The sequence below is a fragment of the Miniopterus natalensis genome, chromosome 8, assembly GCF_054644295.1.
Source record: "Miniopterus natalensis isolate mMinNat1 chromosome 8, mMinNat1.hap1, whole genome shotgun sequence".
Classification (NCBI taxonomy): domain Eukaryota; kingdom Metazoa; phylum Chordata; class Mammalia; order Chiroptera; family Miniopteridae; genus Miniopterus; species Miniopterus natalensis.
The window spans coordinates 75,573,465-75,593,257 of record NC_142088.1 but is presented as its reverse complement, the minus strand read 5'-3'; the positions used below and the strand labels follow the sequence as shown (position 1 = coordinate 75,593,257).

Genomic DNA, 19,793 nt, shown 5'->3' with positions numbered 1-19,793 from the left:
CTCCTTTATTTCTTTGTCCATATTTTACTTCAGCTCTTTAAATATATTTAAGACAGTTGTTTTAAAATCTCTATCTGGTAAGTCCGATGTATAGGTTTCTTCAGGGGCTCTTTCTAGAGGTGTAATTTGTTCCTTTGAATGGGCAACCTTTCTCTGTTCCTTTGTACTTCCAGTGATCTTTTGTTGAAAACTGGACATTGAATAAACAACCAACTCTCAAAATCTTTGCACATCAGTGGGGAACACCTTCACTAATTTAGTGAGCCCCTAGGTTTTAATCAGCCCAGCACAAAGGCTTAAGTTCATCTCAGGTCTTTTCTAGCATTTGTTCTGTCTGCACCTCTCTGTGTGTGTTTTTTTTAACCCTCTATTTTCCCCTGTCTGGTTTTAAATGTCTAAGTTCCCAGAGTCTCACTTCAGCTACTTCTTGGGTATTCATAGATATTCAGATATATTTCTCTAACTAGTCTCTTGTCCATGGCTATGCAGTCCTCCCTGCAGTTTTCATGTGCTGCAGCAACTGCCATTGCCTTTTGTGGCTTCCAGTCTGAGATTCAAACTATGCTGCTCTTCCCTGTGTACTCTCCAAGTCACATAAGAACAAAAGCGATCCCTTGGGCAGCCAACAGATACAGCAGAATATTGCAAACAACTTTCACCCTGCTTCTGCTGTCTCAAGAGAGGGAATAAAAAATTAGGCTGCTTCCCTCCTGGCCATAATGTGCACACTGGGGAAGGGGAAGGGCAAGTGCAATCAAACACCACAAAAATAATTATTTGCTTAGTTGTTGAAAATCTCTTACTGGTCTCCAGAGCTTCTCTATGGTTACTTTGATCAGTCTGTAGTTGTTTTCTGATGTTTCTGTGGGGGAATGAGGGATGGACCTTCCTAGTTTGCCATCTTGCACACAATGTTCTATTTCTTGAGCTGGGTTGGGTTTTTTGTGTCTTTTTCTTTAAATTTTCTATGATGTTCTATATATTTGAAATATTTCAAAATAATGTTTGGAGTAGTAGAGTTATAAATAAAGAATACTTTATAATTGTGTAAAGAATTCATCTTAAGGGGAAACAAAGGAAAATAAAAAGGACTTTACAATAAGGATATTATTTTGAGTCAATAATAAAAAAGCAAGAAACATTTAAATAATGGATTATATTCAAAGCCTCAAAAGCTCTACATGTAAACTTCCTGTTACAACATTAAAGAATATAGATATCAAAGAAATAGTTTTCATGATTTTATACAAAACACTAAAGCAACAACTGAGAGTGCATTTTTACTTCTCATTAACTATGTATCAGTTCTGTTTGTTCTACAATTTAATATAAATGAAATAACAGAGTACAGAATATAGGGGTTCACATTATAAAAATACAATTATTTTTCAGTCATTTGTTTACTGATGGATGTTAAGATGGATTCAGGTTTGGGCTATTATAAATAAAGCTGCTATGATCATTTGTGGCCGATGTGGCTCAGTTGGTTGGGCATTGTCAGTGCACTGAAGGGTTGCCAGTTTGATTCCCAGTCAGGGCACATGCCTAGGTTGCAGGCTCATCCCCATTAGGGGGCGTGCAGGAGGCAACTGATCAATGACTTTCTCATTATTGATGTTTCTATCTCTCTTTCCCTCTTCCTTCCTCTTTCCGAAATCAATAAAAACATACTTTTAAAAAAGATTTCTTATAAAATGTTTTCATTTCTCTTGAATAACAACCTAAAATTGGGTTTGCTGGGTGGTGTATAGTAAATCTATGTTTAATTTTACAAGGAACTGCCAAGCCATTTTTAAAATCCTACCAGCAATCCTTGCCATCACCTGTTATTGTAAGACTATTTAATTTTAACTATTCTAGTGGATGTGTACTGACATCTTGTTGTGCTTTTACTTGACATTTCCTTGAGGCACCTGTAAGTGTAGAGTCATATCCTTTTATCAGAGTGAAGATGTCCATTTCTTTTCCAAGTTCTTTGAGAGTTTTCATTATGAATAGGTGTTGAATTTTATTCTATATAAGTTATCCCTTAATTACACTGCTTTTTAAAAAACCCTACAGTTAACAGACTTAAAGAAACAATGAATACTTTCCTCCTAAGACAGGGAACAAGGCTTGGTAGTCTGCTTCCACCACTTCTATTCATCATTGTCATTGTGGTCTTAGCCATGTAATAAGGAATGAAAAAATAATAGAAAAAAAGAATACAGATTGCAAAGGAAAAAGTGAAACTAATCCCTATTCTCATATGACAAGATTTACATTGATAATCCTAAGGAATCAATTTTAAAAAATACCAGAAGTAATAAGTGAATTTAGCAATGTCTTTCTTAAGATATAAGGTTAATAAAGAATCAAATAGAAATAGAAATCCTGGGATTTATCTCAGGAATACAAAGTTGGTTTAAATTTTGAAAGTAAATATAATTTTCCTTATGTTTACATGATAATGTATGTAGAAAATCCTGTGGAATTTACAAAAAATGACTAGCATTAAAAAGTGAATTTAGGAAGGTTGCATAATACAAACACAATATACAAAATAAATAGTATTTCTATATTCCAATAATACTATTTGCATGGTTCTTTGACCTGTCCAGTTGCCAAAGACAGAATCTGAGATTTTTTTTTTAAATCCTCGCCCGAGAATATTTTTTCCATTGCTTTTAGAGAGAGTAGAAGGGAGGGAGATAGAAACATCGATGTGAGAGGCACACACCTATTGTTTGCCTCCGTACTCTCCCTGACTGGGGCCAGGGAAAAAGCCTGCAACAGAGGTATGTGCCCTTAACCAGAATCAAACCAAGGACCTTCAGTCTGTGGTCTACACTCTAACCACTGAGCAAAACCAGCTAAGGCCAGAATCTGAGATATTAACCCCAATTTCTCTTTTTCCCTTATGAATCTACTCTACCTTAATCAAACCAAAAATTCTGTTGACTTTATCTCCTAAATATCTCTAGCACTTACCCACTTTTCTTCACCACCTCCCCCCACCCCCAGTTAATCATCATTCCTAGGGAAACCAAAAATGATGGTTTTTCATATTCATGGCAGTGAATATGGTAGTAAGTAGCTGGTCTCTTTTTCATTTGTTGTCTTGTCACTTCTCTAATCAATCTCAAGACAGGCTTATAGCTAGAGGGTCTGACCCATGGGATTGTCAGCAAGATAATCTAAGAATTATCTATTTTTTTAACCTCAGTGTTGCTTATAGTGAGGTCTAGCAGTCACCTTTCAGATATTTGCCTGGCTTACAATTTATCTTTCTGGGAAAAGTTGTCATTACTGACATTTCTACTCACTTCCATTTTCACATGCATTTATTTATCGAGAAATAACACTATTCCTCTAGGCCCTTTGAAAAGCTCAAGTCATCTGGTAAAGGCATCAAAGGATGAGGAAGGTTTGTTTATATTTCAGTTCAGTACAAAAGGATTTATTTCCACTGAGACTGGCTGGCCCCTTGATTTGTTTTATCCATACAATCCTCATAGTTTTCACTTTAAAAAATCAGTAACTTATGCCAAAAATAAGCAATATTTACTATTTCATATTTACTTCCTACTAACCATTTATTGAGGGAGCTAGGATTCTGACAGAGAGAGAGAGAGAGAGAGAGAGAAAGAGAGCGTGTGCGCAAGAGAGGCCCTACTCGTGTTATTTGTATTTTATTTAGCCATTCTACCAATATGGCCTTATAAACTGATTTCTAAAGCCCTGATCCAGAGAATCATTTTGCAGCCTCCCATTTGTTTAAAACTCTACAAAAGGTTTCCTTCAAAATCGTCATTCTCCTGTACTAGTCAAAAGGATATCATTTTATTTTATAAAAACCTCACTGTATAACCATATAAAATTATAAAAAATTCAACATTTTGTTATTCATCACATGCTATCTTCTATTTCTATGATGTGATCTTTCACATATATATATATATATATATATATAGGTATATATGTATATATATGTATATGTATATGTATTTTAAGTATGTCCTTATTGATTTCAGAGAGAGGAAAGGAGAGGGAGAGAGAGACAGAGAAACATCAATGATGAGAGAGTCATTGATCAGCCGCCTCCTGCACTCCCCCTGCTGGGGACTGAGCCCGCAACCCAGCATGTGCCCTGACCAGGAATCAAATCGTGATCTCCTGGGTCACAGGTCGATGCTCAACTGCTGAGCAATGCTGGCTGGGCGATGTGACCTTTCCAATAAAAAGAATCATGATTGCAATTACTGAGGAATTAGTAACAGTCTAAAAAACAATATTGCCAAGAATTGCAGAGCTCTGAAATTTAATCTCTACCTCATTTATGAGGGTCTCCATTGAATCTTCCTACTTAGAAAATTTACACAAACAGCTTACCATGAATGCCACAAAAAACTAATTTAATCTTAATGCAGGCTAATTTATATTAGTGTCAAGATACATTAATATTTAAAGATATTTTACTTCAATATTTTTAAATATTAAATTAATATTTTAATCTTTATGCCAATTTTCTCTAAGTCTAGAAGCATGAATTAGATTTACTTCTTTGATGTTTGAGTCACATAAATAAACTGGCACTACATATACAGACTAATTTATAATTTTAAAAAAAAAAAAACCTTAAAGAAATAACATTACAGATTAAAACATCAAGAAAATGAGGAACAAAGGCAAAGAATTACCTCTAATGATCAAATTAATATTTTTGTCTTTGTTTCTGAGTTTAAAAAAATTTTTATTAAATGTATTAGGCTGACATTGGTTAATAAAATTATACAAGTTTCAAGTGTACAATTGTATAATATATCATGTGTATATTGTGTTGCATTCACCAGCCAAAGTCAAGTCTCCTTCCACTAAAGTGAACATTATAAATCAGAAAGAAGTTCATATTATGAACAAAGAGAAAAACTAAAATGAAAATGAAGAACAACAGCTTAAACTTACTGGGTTATCTGTGGAATCATCGGCCAACTGTAAACCAAAATAGTCACGCTCAGTCAAATCAAGATGTTTGAAGACTATATCCAAAAGAACTTGCCCCTGATCATGTTTCTAGAAGAAAAATAAAAGGAAATCAACACTAATAGGCTATACACACGTTCAGATTTTTAACCTCTTGGAATTTTCTCCTCTTCTATTAAACTGGTAACTGTTCCCAACCAATGACTGCTGAGAATGAAGACTTCACACATTACAGTGTATTTAAAAAACTGTCTAACTTCAGGCAAACTACTTCAAAGACAACATAATAAATACAAAGATAAAAGGAAACCTTTGATTGTAAATGCCTTCTGCTTTCAGGGTAGTATGGTATTTTTGTAATTTTATATTATTGCTCCAATAACTCATATATATATATCATTTGTCTTACATTTAAATTGACTAGAAAGTGACATATTTGACTATAACTTAAAATCTGTGTGTCTAAAATAAATAATGCCACAAAAAGGGAAACAAAAATGGTGAAAATTATTTGTAGCAAACTGATAAAAGAATTATAGAAGTATCCAGAGAACTTTAGAAAAATATCTCATTTTAACTTCATAACCAATTCTATCAGGTAGACATTGTTTATTATTCTACTGTTTTAGTAACTTCCCTAAATCCCATAGTTAGGAAGTTGTGATAAAGGGGCACGGCTAGATAATTCTCTGAAAAACTAAATAAATGCATGAAGAAATGATAAACATGTTCAGTAATAAAAGAAATGAAAATTGAAAACTATAATGACAACAATCCAAAAAATAAAACTCAAAGACTATCAAAAAAATACTTATTGCTGCTCGTATTGTAGATATAGATACACTCTACTGGGAAGGCAATTTGGAAATATTAAACAAGAACAATAACAATACTGACTACTTCTAGCATCCTAACCTGAGTGAAAAATAAAATCCAATGTTGGGGGAAATAGCTATACATGCCAATATGTTCACTGAAGTATCATTTATATACGACAAATATTAGAAAAAAACATGTTCGTAAGCAGAGGTATATTTTAACACTATTTTTTTCTGTCATTAGTTATAGCAGTTTGGTAGCTTCCAAATACAAGTTAGAATCAAATCTCAGAGCTGAAATATTTTTTTCACATAATGGAAAAATACAGAGGTACAACAGAATCCAGAGCTGGCTAATTTAGCAGATGAGAGAGGTAATCAAGTATAAGGTTTCTTTCCATCTCTCTAATCTGCATTCCTGATGTTGGTTGCATTTGTAGGCTTGAAAGCAAGACGATCACGGCAATTTCAAAGTTCATACCTATACATGGCAATGTTTAAAAGAATAACCTTCCTTGTAAGGTTACCTTACAAAGAGCTTCCCCTTCATGTCTTACTGGCCAGACTGAGTCAAATAGCTTTTGCAAACCTTCAAACAATACTCCACAATGGTGGTTCCCATTCAAATAATCTGTGAATATTTTTCATATTGATGCAACTCTCCACCCCCTACCCCTCTCCCATTCTCATTAAATTGATCCAGGATGGAGATCAAGCAGTAACCTTTTAAAAATGCTATTAAGATAAGTCTAATATACTCTTCTAGGGACAAGATGGAGTAGGCCTACTTCTCGCTATACTTCCAGCAAGTGAAACTTAAAAAAATAATGATAAAAAACTCTAAAAGGTGAAAAAAAGGTGGCAGCTTGGCTAGGGAATTCCATGAGTATTCTTTCCATTTCTTTTTATAGAGGTTAAAATTCATATAATATAAAACTAACCATTTTAAAGTGTGCAATTCAGTGGCATTTAGTACATTCACAATATTGTACAACCATCATGCCTATCTAGTTCCAAAATAATTTCATCACACCAAAAAAATACCATACCTAATAAACAGCATCCCTTCTCTCTCCCCCCAGGCCCTGGCAACCACTAATGTACTGTCTGTATACCTATTCTAGGTATTTCATATAAATGGAATCAAACAATGTGTGACCTTTTGTGTCTGGCTTCTTCTACTTAGCATGATGTTTTCAAGATTCATCCATGTTGTACCATATATCCACAATTTCCTTTTTATGGTTAAATAATATTCTATCTATATACCTATATCACAATTTGTTCACCGGTTGTTGGACATTTGGATTGTTTCCACCTTTTTGGTACTATGAATAATGCTACCATAAAGACTGTTGTACAGGTAGGCATCTGAGTATCTGCTTTCAGTTCTTTTGGATATACACGTAGAAGTGATGTTGATGGACCATATGAAAATTCTGTTTAAATTTTAAACTCCTTTTGCAATTTTATAACAATGTGTTTTAACAGCAGTTGTACCCATTTTTAAACAATTTTATTGATTTTAGAGAGATAGAAAGGGAGAGGGAAACATCGATGAAAGAGAGAAACATCAGTCGGCTGCCTCCTGCATGCCCTCCACACCCCACACTGGGGATCAAACCTGAAACCTGGGCATGTGCCCTGACAGGGGACCTCTCAGTGCATGGGATGATGCTCAGCCAACTGAGCCATGCCAGCGAGGGCCCATTTTATATTCTCATCAGCAATGCATGAGGGTTTCAATTTCTCCACATCCTTGCCAACATTTTATTTTCTAGTGGGCATGAAGTGGTACTTCACTGTGGTTTTTATTTGCATTTCCGTAATAACTAATGATATTGAGCATTTTTTCCCCACATACTTGTTGGCCGTTTGTATATCTCTGAAGACATGTCTAATCAAGTCCTTTGCCCACTTCAAAAACTGGGTTGATAGTCTCTGTTATTGAGTTCTAAGAGCTCTTTTTTTCTAATCCTCACCCAAGGACGTGTTCATTGTTTTTAGAGAGGGGGTAAAAGGAGAGCGAAGAGGGAGGGAGAGAGGGAGGGGGGTGGAGAGAGAGAGAAACAGCCGACTGGCTGCCTCCCACACAAACCCTGACAAGAGCCAGAGATCAAACCCACAATACCCTAGGTATGTGCCCTGACCAGGAATGGAACCCGCAACCTTTCGGTGTACAGGACAATGCTCCAACCAACTGAGCCACAATGGCCAGGGCTAAGAGTTCTTTTTATATTATGGATGCTAGACAGTTATCGAATTTAAGATTTGCAAAAATTTTCTCCCCTTTTATAGATTCTCTTTTCACATTGCAGATCACATACTGAGATGCACAAAACTTTTTCATTTTTGTGAAGCACTTTACTTTTTTTTTTTTTTAATGCTTGTGCTAAATCCAAGGTTATGAATAATTACTCATTTATTTTCTTCTAAAAGTTTTATAGTTTTGGCTCTTACATGTAGTTCTCTCAGCCTTTTGGTTTCCTTGAAATAAAATCCTAGATAGATACCCATAATGAATCACATGTGAAACTGACCAAATTTTAAAAGAAAAGGTTTAAAAACTCAACTACAGTGTGTAATATCTGTACTGTTTTCAGATAGGTCTCTAGATAACACACATGAAGTTGACAAAGTAAAGCAAAGTTTCTGGAAACCAAATTGTTATTAGAACCACAACCTACAAAAGCAGGCCAGGATCTGTATAGTACCAGGGTGACTCCCTGCAACAAAGAAGACTGGATGTTATTCAGTCTCGTATTGCCCCAAATATCCAGAATATTACCTAAAATCACTCATCACACAAAGAGCTAGGAAAAATCTCAACAAGAGTGAGAAGAAACAACAAACAGATGTCAATCGACACTGACATGACTTGGCTGTTGAATTATCTGATAAGGATTTTGAAGCAGTCATCATAAAAATGTTTCAATGAGCCATTATGAATGCTGTTTTAAAAAGGGAAAGTTGAAAAAGAATGTTTCTGCAATGAAATAAAAAGATAAAAAAGAACCAAATGGAATTATGTAACTGAAAAATATAGTAATAGAAATAAAAACTGACTGGATGTACTCAAGGGAAGAATGAAGATGATAAAGAAAAGAATCATGAATTTCAAGACAGATCAGTAGGCCAATCTAAACAAAGAAAATTGACGGAAAAAAAGAAAATGACCAGACCCTCAGAGACCTGTGGGACAATGAAAATAGATATTTAGCAATAATGTCACTGGAATCCCTATAAGAGAAGAGAGTTTTTCAGGACGATAAAATATTTGAGAAAATACTAGTTGAAAATTTTACAAATTTGACAAAAACCAAAAACACAGATTCAATAATCCAAGTGAAGTCCAAACAAAATAAATCCAAACAACTCTACTCCAAGAAACATCATAATCAAACTATTAAAAACAAAAGAAAAAGAGAAAAAAATCTTTTTAAAAAAAATATATCTTTATTGATTTCAGAGAGAGGAAAGGAGAGGGAGAGAGAGAGTTGAAACATCAATGAAGAGAGAGTTGTCATTGATCAGCTGTCTCCTGCATGCCCCCCCGATGGGATTGAGCCCGCAACCCGGGCATGTGCCCTGACCGGGAATCGAACAGCGATCCCCAGGATCCTAGGTCGACACTCACCTGCTGAGCCACACCCAGCTGGGAGAGAAAAAATCTTGAAAGCAATTGTTTTTCTAAAAAGAATTAGGCATTTACTTATAGAGAATGACAATTCAATTTAGAATATGTTTCTCATCTTCAACTGTTAGGCAGGATAGATCACTGCTAGAGCAGGAAGAGGGGAAAGGGGAGATAAAAAAGGGAGACTTTATCTCACCCACTGAACAAAGAAGTCAGCAGTCTTGGGATTTGCCGAGATAAAAGTGCCAGATGTTCTCATAAATTCTGGGGAAAACCACATCAATGTAAAAGGGGGACCTTGAAATCTAGTCTGTTGCCCAAGATATCTGGCAGGGGAACTTCGAAACCTATAGGAGGAAAAGTATAAAACCAGGCAGGGTGCTCAGACTAGCCAAGTTGCCTGATTGCTCCTTATGCCAAGTGTGTTATTATTATTATTTTGTTAATCCTCACCTGAGGATATTTTTCCATTGATTTTTAGAGAGAGTGGAAGGGAGGGAGGAGAGAGAGAGAGAAAGAGCCCCAAGAAGTAAGAGTTATAGCTAACAAAAATTAACAACAACAATAAAAACAGCCAACACTTACTATGTTAGACACAGTTATAAGTGTACATGTATTGACACATTTAATTATCATAATAACCCTATGAGGTAGGTATGATTAAGAATCTTTAAAGATTAAAAAAACCTGAGGAACAGGGAGGAAACACAGGTTTGAAAAGATCACACCAGTACATTCTATCCCAGATTATCTGGCTCAAGAGTCCATATTTATAAACACTACATGATACTTTGCTTCAAAGAACTATTTTGTCATTGCTAACAATGGAAGACTATTTATATTTAGTCTTCTCATCTGAAAGAGAAATTATTTAAGCTGACAATACACATTTCTTTGTACAGTCTATTTAAAAATACCAACTTCCCTCTCCAGCAATACGGCAGACTAGATAACCTAAAAACTCTCTGCAACAAAAATCCCAAGAGACGCTGGATAAAATGTAATAAACATTCTTTTAATTGCATAGGTAAGCTGAAAAGAAATCAGCATGAAGAAAGGAAGAAACAGAAAATTTAAGAACTAACATAAGCTGTACAAGGGCTGCCATGGAAAGGCTTGTTGAAAAATAAGCCATATAGGTTTATCCCACAAAGGTGAGACAGTAAGTAGGGCATGGGCTCAGCCAAGTGAGATATCAAACTAAAAGTTTCCCATTGAAACCCTGGATCCTGGATAGCAGCAATATTCTTAGTGAAAGGCAGACTAGTGGATTTTGGGGGGACCTCCCACCAGCTCAGGATGAGATCAAAGAAGATTTTCTGCTTTCATCCGAGATCTGGATAAAAAAAGGTATCCCCTGAAAATTCACAACCACAAGGATTGCCCTTGCATGGGTCTAAAGTTTGATTTTATGCTATTGTCTGTATAACCCAAAAAGTGAAAAATTATGATAAAATATTAGTCCTGAGTAAAAAAGAAACATTTCTCAAGGAAAATATCCTTAAGTCAGACTACAGATGATTCCTAGAGTTAACGCTTATCTGAAGACAAGGTCACAATCCAAAATTATAAAACACAAGAAGAATCAAGAGCACAAGTCAGCATGGCTGAATTACATCCCTTTAGAACTTCAAATAACAGAACAATAGAGACCATAAATTTAAATGACTGAAAGTATTAAAAATATAAAATGATTTGCTCTATCCAATAAAAAATATTTATCATAAAGATAAAAATAATTAAGACAGTGTGGATTGGCAAAGATAGACCAAGATATTATTATAGTAGAAGGAAAAATCCCAGAAAACAAACCCACACAAACTTTATTTACAATGAAGCAGTACTGAAGAGCAGTGGGGATGGGGAAGTCTTTTCAATATGATTATAAGGAACCAACTGTATATCTACATGGAAAGAATAAAACTTCACCAAAATCAGAACTTCACCATACTCCAAAATTACTTATAGATGGATTAAAAAGATTAACAACACACAAACCTCTGAGAAGACTGGATATGAATAACAAAAAAAGCAAACTAACAACAACATAAATACAAAAGGAAACAGAACCATGGATAGAGCATACAGACCTACAAAAATGAAAAACAACAACAGTAAGCAGTTTAAAATCTCACACATAAAAGACACCAGACATAGAAAGCTTTACCAAATCTGTAAATTCTAACAACCTTCAAAGGACACATAATCTCTAATTTACCTACACTATGACAAAGATTAGAAAAGCAGAGAATGTTACCCAATTACTCTATGATTCTATTTCTGATATAGCTCCTTGGGCAAGGGAAACAAAATAAATAAATAAACAAACAAACAAACAAATGGGACTACATCAAACTAAAACTCTTTTGCATCAACAAAATGAAAAGACAACCCACTGAATGGGAGTACGTATTTGCCAATGATACATCTCGTAAGGGATTAATATCCAAAATTTATAAGGAACTTATAAAACTCAACACCAAGAACACAAACAATTCAATTAAAATAAGGGCAAATGACTTGAATAGATGCTTCTCCAAAAAGGACATACAGATGGCCAACAGACATATGGAAAGATGCTCAATGCCACTAATCATTAGAGAAATGCAAATGAAAACCACAATGAGATATCACCTCACATCTTTAAGAATGGCTACCATCAATAAATCAACAAATAACAAGTGTTGTAGAGAATGTGGAGGAAAGGGAACCCTCGTGCACTGTTGTTGGGAATGCAGATTGGTGCTGCCACTGTGGAAAACTAGTTTCCTCCAAAAATTAAAAATGAAACTGCCTTATGACCCAGCGATTCCACTTTTGGAAATATATTTGAAGAAAGCTGAAACACATTTGAATGAATATATGCACCCCATGTTCACTGCTGCATTATTTACAATAGCCAAAATTTGGAAGCAGCCCAAGTGTGCATTAGCAGATGAGTGGATACAAAAGCTGTGGTATAGTTACACAATGGAATACTACTCAGCCATAAAAAGTGAAGGCAATCTTACCTTTTGCTACAGCGTAGGTGGATCTAGAGGGTATTATGCTAAGTAAAATAAGCCAGTCAGAAAAAGACAAGTAAGATATGATTTCACTTATGTGGAAGCTAAGAGAAAAAAATAAACTAACAAAACAGAAACAGACTCACAGATACAGAGTAAAGATCTATCACATACTACAATGTCTGAATTTTCACACTCTATGAAAACTGACAAATTATCAAGTCTGTTTGCACTAAAGACGACCAGTCCATTTTAACATCTCATCTTACTCAAAAAAAACTTGGTAAATTCTTCTTCAGGGTAGACACTGAAAATCAATCTGAGAGATGTCAAAGCTAAATGAGGCAGACTGAACACAAATGTCTGCTTAAGACACACTAAAAAAAACAGTGAAGACAGTAATCAAAGCCAGTCTGTATAATAACAGCCCTCTCCGTGACCATAAGATTCCCCCGTCCTTCTGCCAATCTCTGTAAGAACTAGAGATTTACTCTCTGAAGAAAATGAGCCAGTAAGACTCTGGACTCAGGGGTATCAGGTACAGCTGATTAATTTTTACTGTACAGGGAAAATCTACATAATAAGTGAAAGCCTACATATGAAGAATTGAGATCTCTCCAGTCCCTTTCTCTCATTCAGCTCTAAGAAGACCCAGTGAGGCTCTACAAACTACAGGCATATAATTGAAGGATTTCTCTCTAGGGAAAAGAAATACTGAACTGACCAAATATTATAATGACTTTGTTTACTGACAGGATGACAGGAAGTAACGTGGGAGAGGTATGAGAGATCTAAATTATCATCCTCCAAAGTCAATACATAATATGAACAACAACAAAAAACAACAACCACCAAAGCAGACAGAACCAAGAAATAATATAAGCATGTTTCTTAGACCTACAGTAATAAATAAGAGAGAAAAACTAAATGCGCTGAGTGTGGTAGTTTTTGTTACAACACTTAACAGAATTATTTGGTTTTTAAAACTGTATATATGGATAAACCAATGAATGTAAAAACAAAAACTTCTGAGGAATTCTGGGTGACGTATGTAAATAATAATATTTTTAAAGGAATTAACACATCATATTTAAGTCGGGCTAAAGTAATACTTAATAAATAATACCTGATAAAATAATAAAGTGTTGAAAATAAGAGGTCCTAACAGACCTTCTTACATATACAACACAAACATGCATGGTCCTTGCTCTGCCACTGACTTGGCAAGTAACCTAATGACTCTAAACCTATTTTCTCATATGTGAAATAAAGTCAATAGAACAATAACCAGGAAAAAAATCCCCCAAAATTCTATCCTCCTTTACAAATATTACTGTAGAATGATTCCAAGTAAGTTAGTTTCATTTAGCTATACTTATCCATCATCCTTATACTCCTTTCACTTCCCATCTCAACCTGCACCCACTAGCTACCCCCACCATTATAATTCTGTTTGTACTATTGATTTGGTCAACAAATACTTCAAGAGATGAAAAAAGGGAGAAGATTCAGCCTACTAAATATTCATCATCCCAACTTATCACTTAAGTAGCATATGTATTAATTAAGTTTCACTTCATTTCAAGAAAAAAAAATCTATGATTTATTGCGTCTTTCACTAACAACTGAATTTCTGGTATCATTAAAAAATTATTATTCTTTGTTGTGTTCATAGATATATATAACAAAGAAAACACTTTAGAGAACATCTTTAGTTAGCATTTTTAAGGTAATTTTATTTCCAAAAAGTAAATTGAGGAAAAATACAATATGGACAAAAATGAAAGCAAAAAATAATCCTCAATGTATAAGCTTCATTTCCATCTTTAAATACTGCTACCTACAAAATGCCTCAGAATTGTGCAACGAGTAATGTGTATCGAATAAGTTATGATACATTTTGAATATTCTTCCAGTTTTTCCAGAAATAACTACACGTACACACACACACAGATACATACACATATAAAATAAATATATAAATCCCAGAAAAACAATTCAAATGATACAAAAGACAGACAGTAAAAATCAAACCTCCCTCTCATCTCCAACCTCTAAGATATTAGCCACCCTTCTGGTAGCAAGGGAGACAGCTGTGGGAGGAATTCCTAGGTATACTGCATGAAGGCAGAACAGAGGTGCAGTGATGTGAGGAGGTCAGCATAAGATGCATGCATCCACCACGGGGACCTATTGTCAGACTACCCTTTCCTCAAAACTCCACAACAACATTTGATCCCACATAATCTTTTAGGACCTTATCACTTTTCATCAAGAGACAGTCTATTTCCTCTTCCTTGATCCTGAGTGTGACTTTGTGATAGCCTTGAAAAAAGAATAAGGTGGAAGTGACATGTGACTTTCAAGGCCAGATCAGAAAAGACAACATGGGGACAGCCTGACTCCCCGTCTAAGGATAGTCAGCTTTGGACTGAAGCCACTGTGCTGTAAAGAAGCCCAGGATACAGAGAGGTCATATACAGGTGTTTAAGGCCCAGCTGAGGGATCAGGTAAGTCATGAGTGAATAAGCCTTTGAATGATTCCAGCCTCCAGCCTTTGAGTCCTCCAGCTGAGGCCCAACACATGAAACAGATACAAGCCACTCCTGTGTGAATCCTTCACTGACAGAATTCCCAAGGATAATAAACATACCACTAAGTTTTAGGGTAATTTCTTACGCAATCCTAATAACTGGAACAGGCTAGTTTCCCCCAGTTCTTCCTTGCCACACAGACTACTGCTAAACAGCTTTACTAAAGTAAAAATACAGCCAAAAATTAGGAGAAAATCCTCATAGGTTGGTGAACTCCATCCACTATAGTAGGAGTACTATACATTTTAAGGTACTTAATGGAGACATGTTTCTGGTGACTTGATGACAAACTCAGGGCATGACAGAGACAACACACTCTGTATGCTGTCTACAGTAAAGTAAGTGGCTGTGTCAAAGCCAAAGTGGAAACAGAACTTTGAAACTGTGAGTGAAGCAACACCAATGAACGTACCTCATTCCTGCGTCCACAACAGAGAAAGAGAATGAACTAATGAAGTTATAGCAACTTCTTCGTTGCATCATTTTCTCTCAGGAAAATATACACAAAAAGCTCTGATGAGATGAGTACCAGAAAAAAAGACGACTTTGGCAACAATGAGTATTTCACCTGAGATATAGAAATCTTTAGGGCAATGACTCCAACAGCTAAGATGTTACAAATCAATGCTTGGTAATCTCCAGAACAAAGTGAATGGTTCTCCTTTCCAGTGAACAGAGTATGCTGGTGAACCTTGCAGCTGCCCACAATGGGAATTTCTAAGACTTAATTGTATTTAATAGACTTAAGAGAACAAATACCAGAGGTCTGAACTTCCCTATTAGTTTGCAGGCTGCCACTGCACAGGTTGCAAAATGCATGACCAGGTAGCCATTCACATAGATTAAAATATGCAGCATTTATATAAAAGTACAAAGCAACTCAAACATGTTGAATGACTTGGGTGCAAATACCTAGAATAAATATACTACATATCCTAGAGTTAATTTCTCATATTATTCCTCTTAAGTTTTTTTTTTCCCCAACCACAATTTACATTCAATACCGTTCCACATCAGTTTCAGATGTACAGCAGAGTGGTCAGAAAACCATGCACTCTACAGAGTGGCCCCCTGCTGCCTCAAGCATTCACTTTTATCTCAACATTAATGATTATATTCTCCTTGCTGCAATCCACATCTCTGTGGCTACTCTGAAACTACCAATTTGTACTGCTTAATCCCTTCACCTTTGTCACCCAGTCCCCTGAACTCCCTCCCCTCTGACAGCTGTCACAGTCTGTCCTCTATGAATCTGTTTCTATTTTGCTTGTTTATTTTGTTCATTAGATTCCACATGTAAGTGAAATCATGAAGTATTTGTCTTTCTCTGACTAGTTTATTTCACTTCACATAATACCGTCTAGGTCCATCCATGCTGTTGCAAAAGGTAAGATTTCCTTCATTTTTTACGGCTGAGTATATTCCATTGTGTAAATGTACCACTTAGTCACTCACCTACTGTTGGGCACTTACGTTGCTTCCAAATCTTGGTTATTACAAATAATGCTGCAAGTGCATATATCCTTTTGAATTAGTGTTTTAGTTTTCTTTGGATATATTTCCAGAAGTGGAAAAGCTGGGTCATAAAGCAATTCCATTTTTAATTTTTTTGAGGAACATCCACACTGTTTTCCATAGTGGTTGCAACAATCTGTATTTCTGATGACCTGAAGTAATGGTAGAGAAAGCTTCTAATACCTTAGTGCCTATCTTTCTAGTAATATACTCAACTCTATCAGACCTGGTAAGTAAACATATAAACATATATAAAATATATTAAATATATGTCTTCCTAAAAAAGTAATTAGATAGCACACTGATTAGCACATTAAAAAATAAAACATACTATTAAAAACTAAAGTACCACCTGGCCAGCATGGCTCAGAGGTTGGGCATCCACCTATGATCCAGATCTCAATTCGATTCCCAGTCAGGGCACATGCCCGGGTTGTGGGCTCGATCCCCAATGGGGGGCATGCAGAAGGCAGCCAATCAGTGACTCTCTCTCAGCACTGATGCTTCTCACTCTCTCCCCCTCTCCCTTTCTCTCTCTGTTATCAATAAAAACATATTAAAAAACACACACACAAAAACAAAAAAGCTAAAGCACCAATAGAAAAATTACGCTAGGTGGGGGAAAAGAAATACTTCTACAATAATTTGAAACAAATACAAAACTGTAAGTTAAAATAAAAACTAAATATTACTAATTAAACAAATATTAACTAATATTAAATTAAAGCCAAATTATTAAGTTTAAATGCCCCCAAAAAGAAGTCTAAAGAGTCAATAACAGGAAAAAGGCTCCTTTTATTATATCAACTCTCTAATACATGAGAGTTTTCATTAACCAGAAATTTTTATAAAGCAGAATTCCCTGCACTAAATATTATCTCTGCATGGAAACTATACTCCAACTATCTATTAATAAATAAATTAATTAAAATTTTAACTTTCTGTACAAGCACGTTAGTTAGGTATGCTAAATAATATCCTTAAAGGTACTACTCTGCAGCCCCTTTTCCAATGTAAAATGGCATGCAATTTGGGATAAAGAAGATAAATTAGTGATTCTGCTATACAGTAATACATATATAGAATTTTAAGCTTAAAAAACTGGTAAGTAAAGATTAATATTTTATTTTCCTAAGATATAACTTTACTGAGATATAATTCACATATATTGTATAAATTTAAGATGTGAACAGTGATAATTTCATACACATATACAGCTGACCCTTGAACAACAGTGGGGGGAGGTTAGGGATACCAACCCTCTCACAGTAAAAAATCCGTATATAACTTTTTTGTCTCTCCCAAAACTCAGTCATTGCTCGGTATCTGTGGGGGATTCACTCCAGGACCCTTGCAGATACCAAAATCCATGGATGCTCAAGCCTCTTATATAAAATAGCACAGAACAATACAAACTATTGGCCCTCTGCATCCAGGGATCAAAAATTCTGTTTTCAATCCAAGGTTGGTTGAATCTGTGATGCAAAAAAGGGCCACATGTATACTTACTGAAAAAAATCCATGTATAAATGGAGCTGCACAGTTCAAACCCATGTTGTTCAAGGGTCAACTGTATGTAGTGAAATAATTACCACGATAAGGTTAGTTATCACATCCATCACCTCACACAATTACCTTTTTTTGTATGTGGTAACAACATTTAAGATTTATTCTCTTAGTAACTTTCAAGTATATAATACAGTATTGTTGACTATAGTACCATACTGTACATTAGATGCCCAGTACTTGCCCTATTAACTGGAAATCTGTACCCTTTGACCAACATCTCTCCATTTCCCCCATTACCCAGGCCCCTGGCAACCACCATCCTACTCTGTTTCTGAGTTTAACTTTTTTAGATTCCACATGAGTGAAAGCATACAGTATTGTCTTTGTGGGACTTTTGTCACTTAGCATAATGCCAAGGTGCATCCATGCTGTCACAAATGGCAGGATTTCAGAAGATTAATAACATATTACTTAAAGATTTCAAAGTACAGAAACAAAGTCCCCCTCTCTTATCTGCTAGGCATATTGTTCCAAGACCCCCTGGTTGCCTGAAACCACAGATAGTACCAAACTCAGTATATACCATGTTTTTTCCTACATATACATAACTATGGCAAAGTTTAATTTATAAATTAGGCACAGTTAGAGATTAACAACAACAATAATAAAATAGAACAATTATAACAATATACTGTAGTAAAAGTTATGTGAATGTGGTCTTTCTCTCTCTCTGTGATAACCAAGACAGCTAAGGGACTAACAGGTGGGTAGCATACACTGTGTGGAAAAAGGGATGATTCAGGTCCCAAACGAAATGGACGAAGACAGCGTGAGATTTCACTCAGAGTAGCAAGCAATTTAAAATTTATGAATTGCTTATTTCTGGAATTTTCCATTTAGTATTTTCAGACCATAGTTGACCACAGGTAACTGAAACCAAAGAAAGCAAAACTATGGATAAGGGAGGACTACTGTACCTGTGGAACACAGTAGGAACCATATGAAAGTGTTTTCCTGGAGATGCAGAAATGGGGAATGAGGAATTCCAGTTTGAATCTAGATGCTATTATTAGATACTCTTAGATATTATTTTCATAATGTTAAATTTTGGGGTATGATAATGGTGCTGTGGTAATTTATGAGACTCTTAGGCTGCTGAAGTACTTACAGGTAAGTACTTAAGATGTAAGTATTTTAGAAAATAAAAGGAGAAAAAGAAAGTAAATATACAACAAAATGTTAAGAGGTCAATCTAGGTAAAGAGTATATGGGTGTTCATTACACTACTCTTTCACCTTTTCTGTTGGCCTGAAATTTTTTAAACAAAAAGCAGGAATGCATCCCTGTATATATCAAGATATGCACAGGGATATTCACCAGCAACATGATTGATAAGAGCCCAAAGTAGAAACAATCCCAATACACATCAATAGTAAATTTGACAAGTAAATGGTAATAAATAAGTGGACAAGTAAATTACAGTATATTCATATAACAGAGTACTATAATACAGTAATGAAAATGAACCAACTACTGTTCACACACCACACGGGTGAACCTCACGAATAATGGTGAACAAATAAAGCTATACACAAATAAGATGAACAAGTATTTGTTGAATAAATATCTCAGATAAGACTCAGATAGGATCAGGGCTGTCATTTATCTTTGTTTAGCAAAAGTTTTATTCACAAACAGTACAAGAAAGATTAAAATGAAAATATATAAATTATTTAGGAGAGCAAATTCCTTT

At 35.2% G+C, this 19,793-nt stretch overlaps 1 protein-coding gene across 4 annotated transcripts in view; it reads right to left on the bottom strand.

Moving 5' to 3' along the window:
- Positions 1 to 19,793, bottom strand: part of PTPN4 (protein tyrosine phosphatase non-receptor type 4) — a 174,205-nt gene that overhangs the window by 115,259 nt on the left and 39,153 nt on the right. For 3 of the 4 annotated variants that reach the window (XM_016209806.2, XM_087819904.1, XM_087819905.1), the window contains exon 3: positions 4,945 to 5,052. In XM_016209806.2, the coding sequence (XP_016065292.2) occupies positions 4,945 to 5,052 (108 nt within the window). Of the gene's footprint in view, positions 1 to 4,944; positions 5,053 to 19,793 lie in introns of those variants that run through there. The other variant, XM_016209809.2, reaches the window with a different exon arrangement.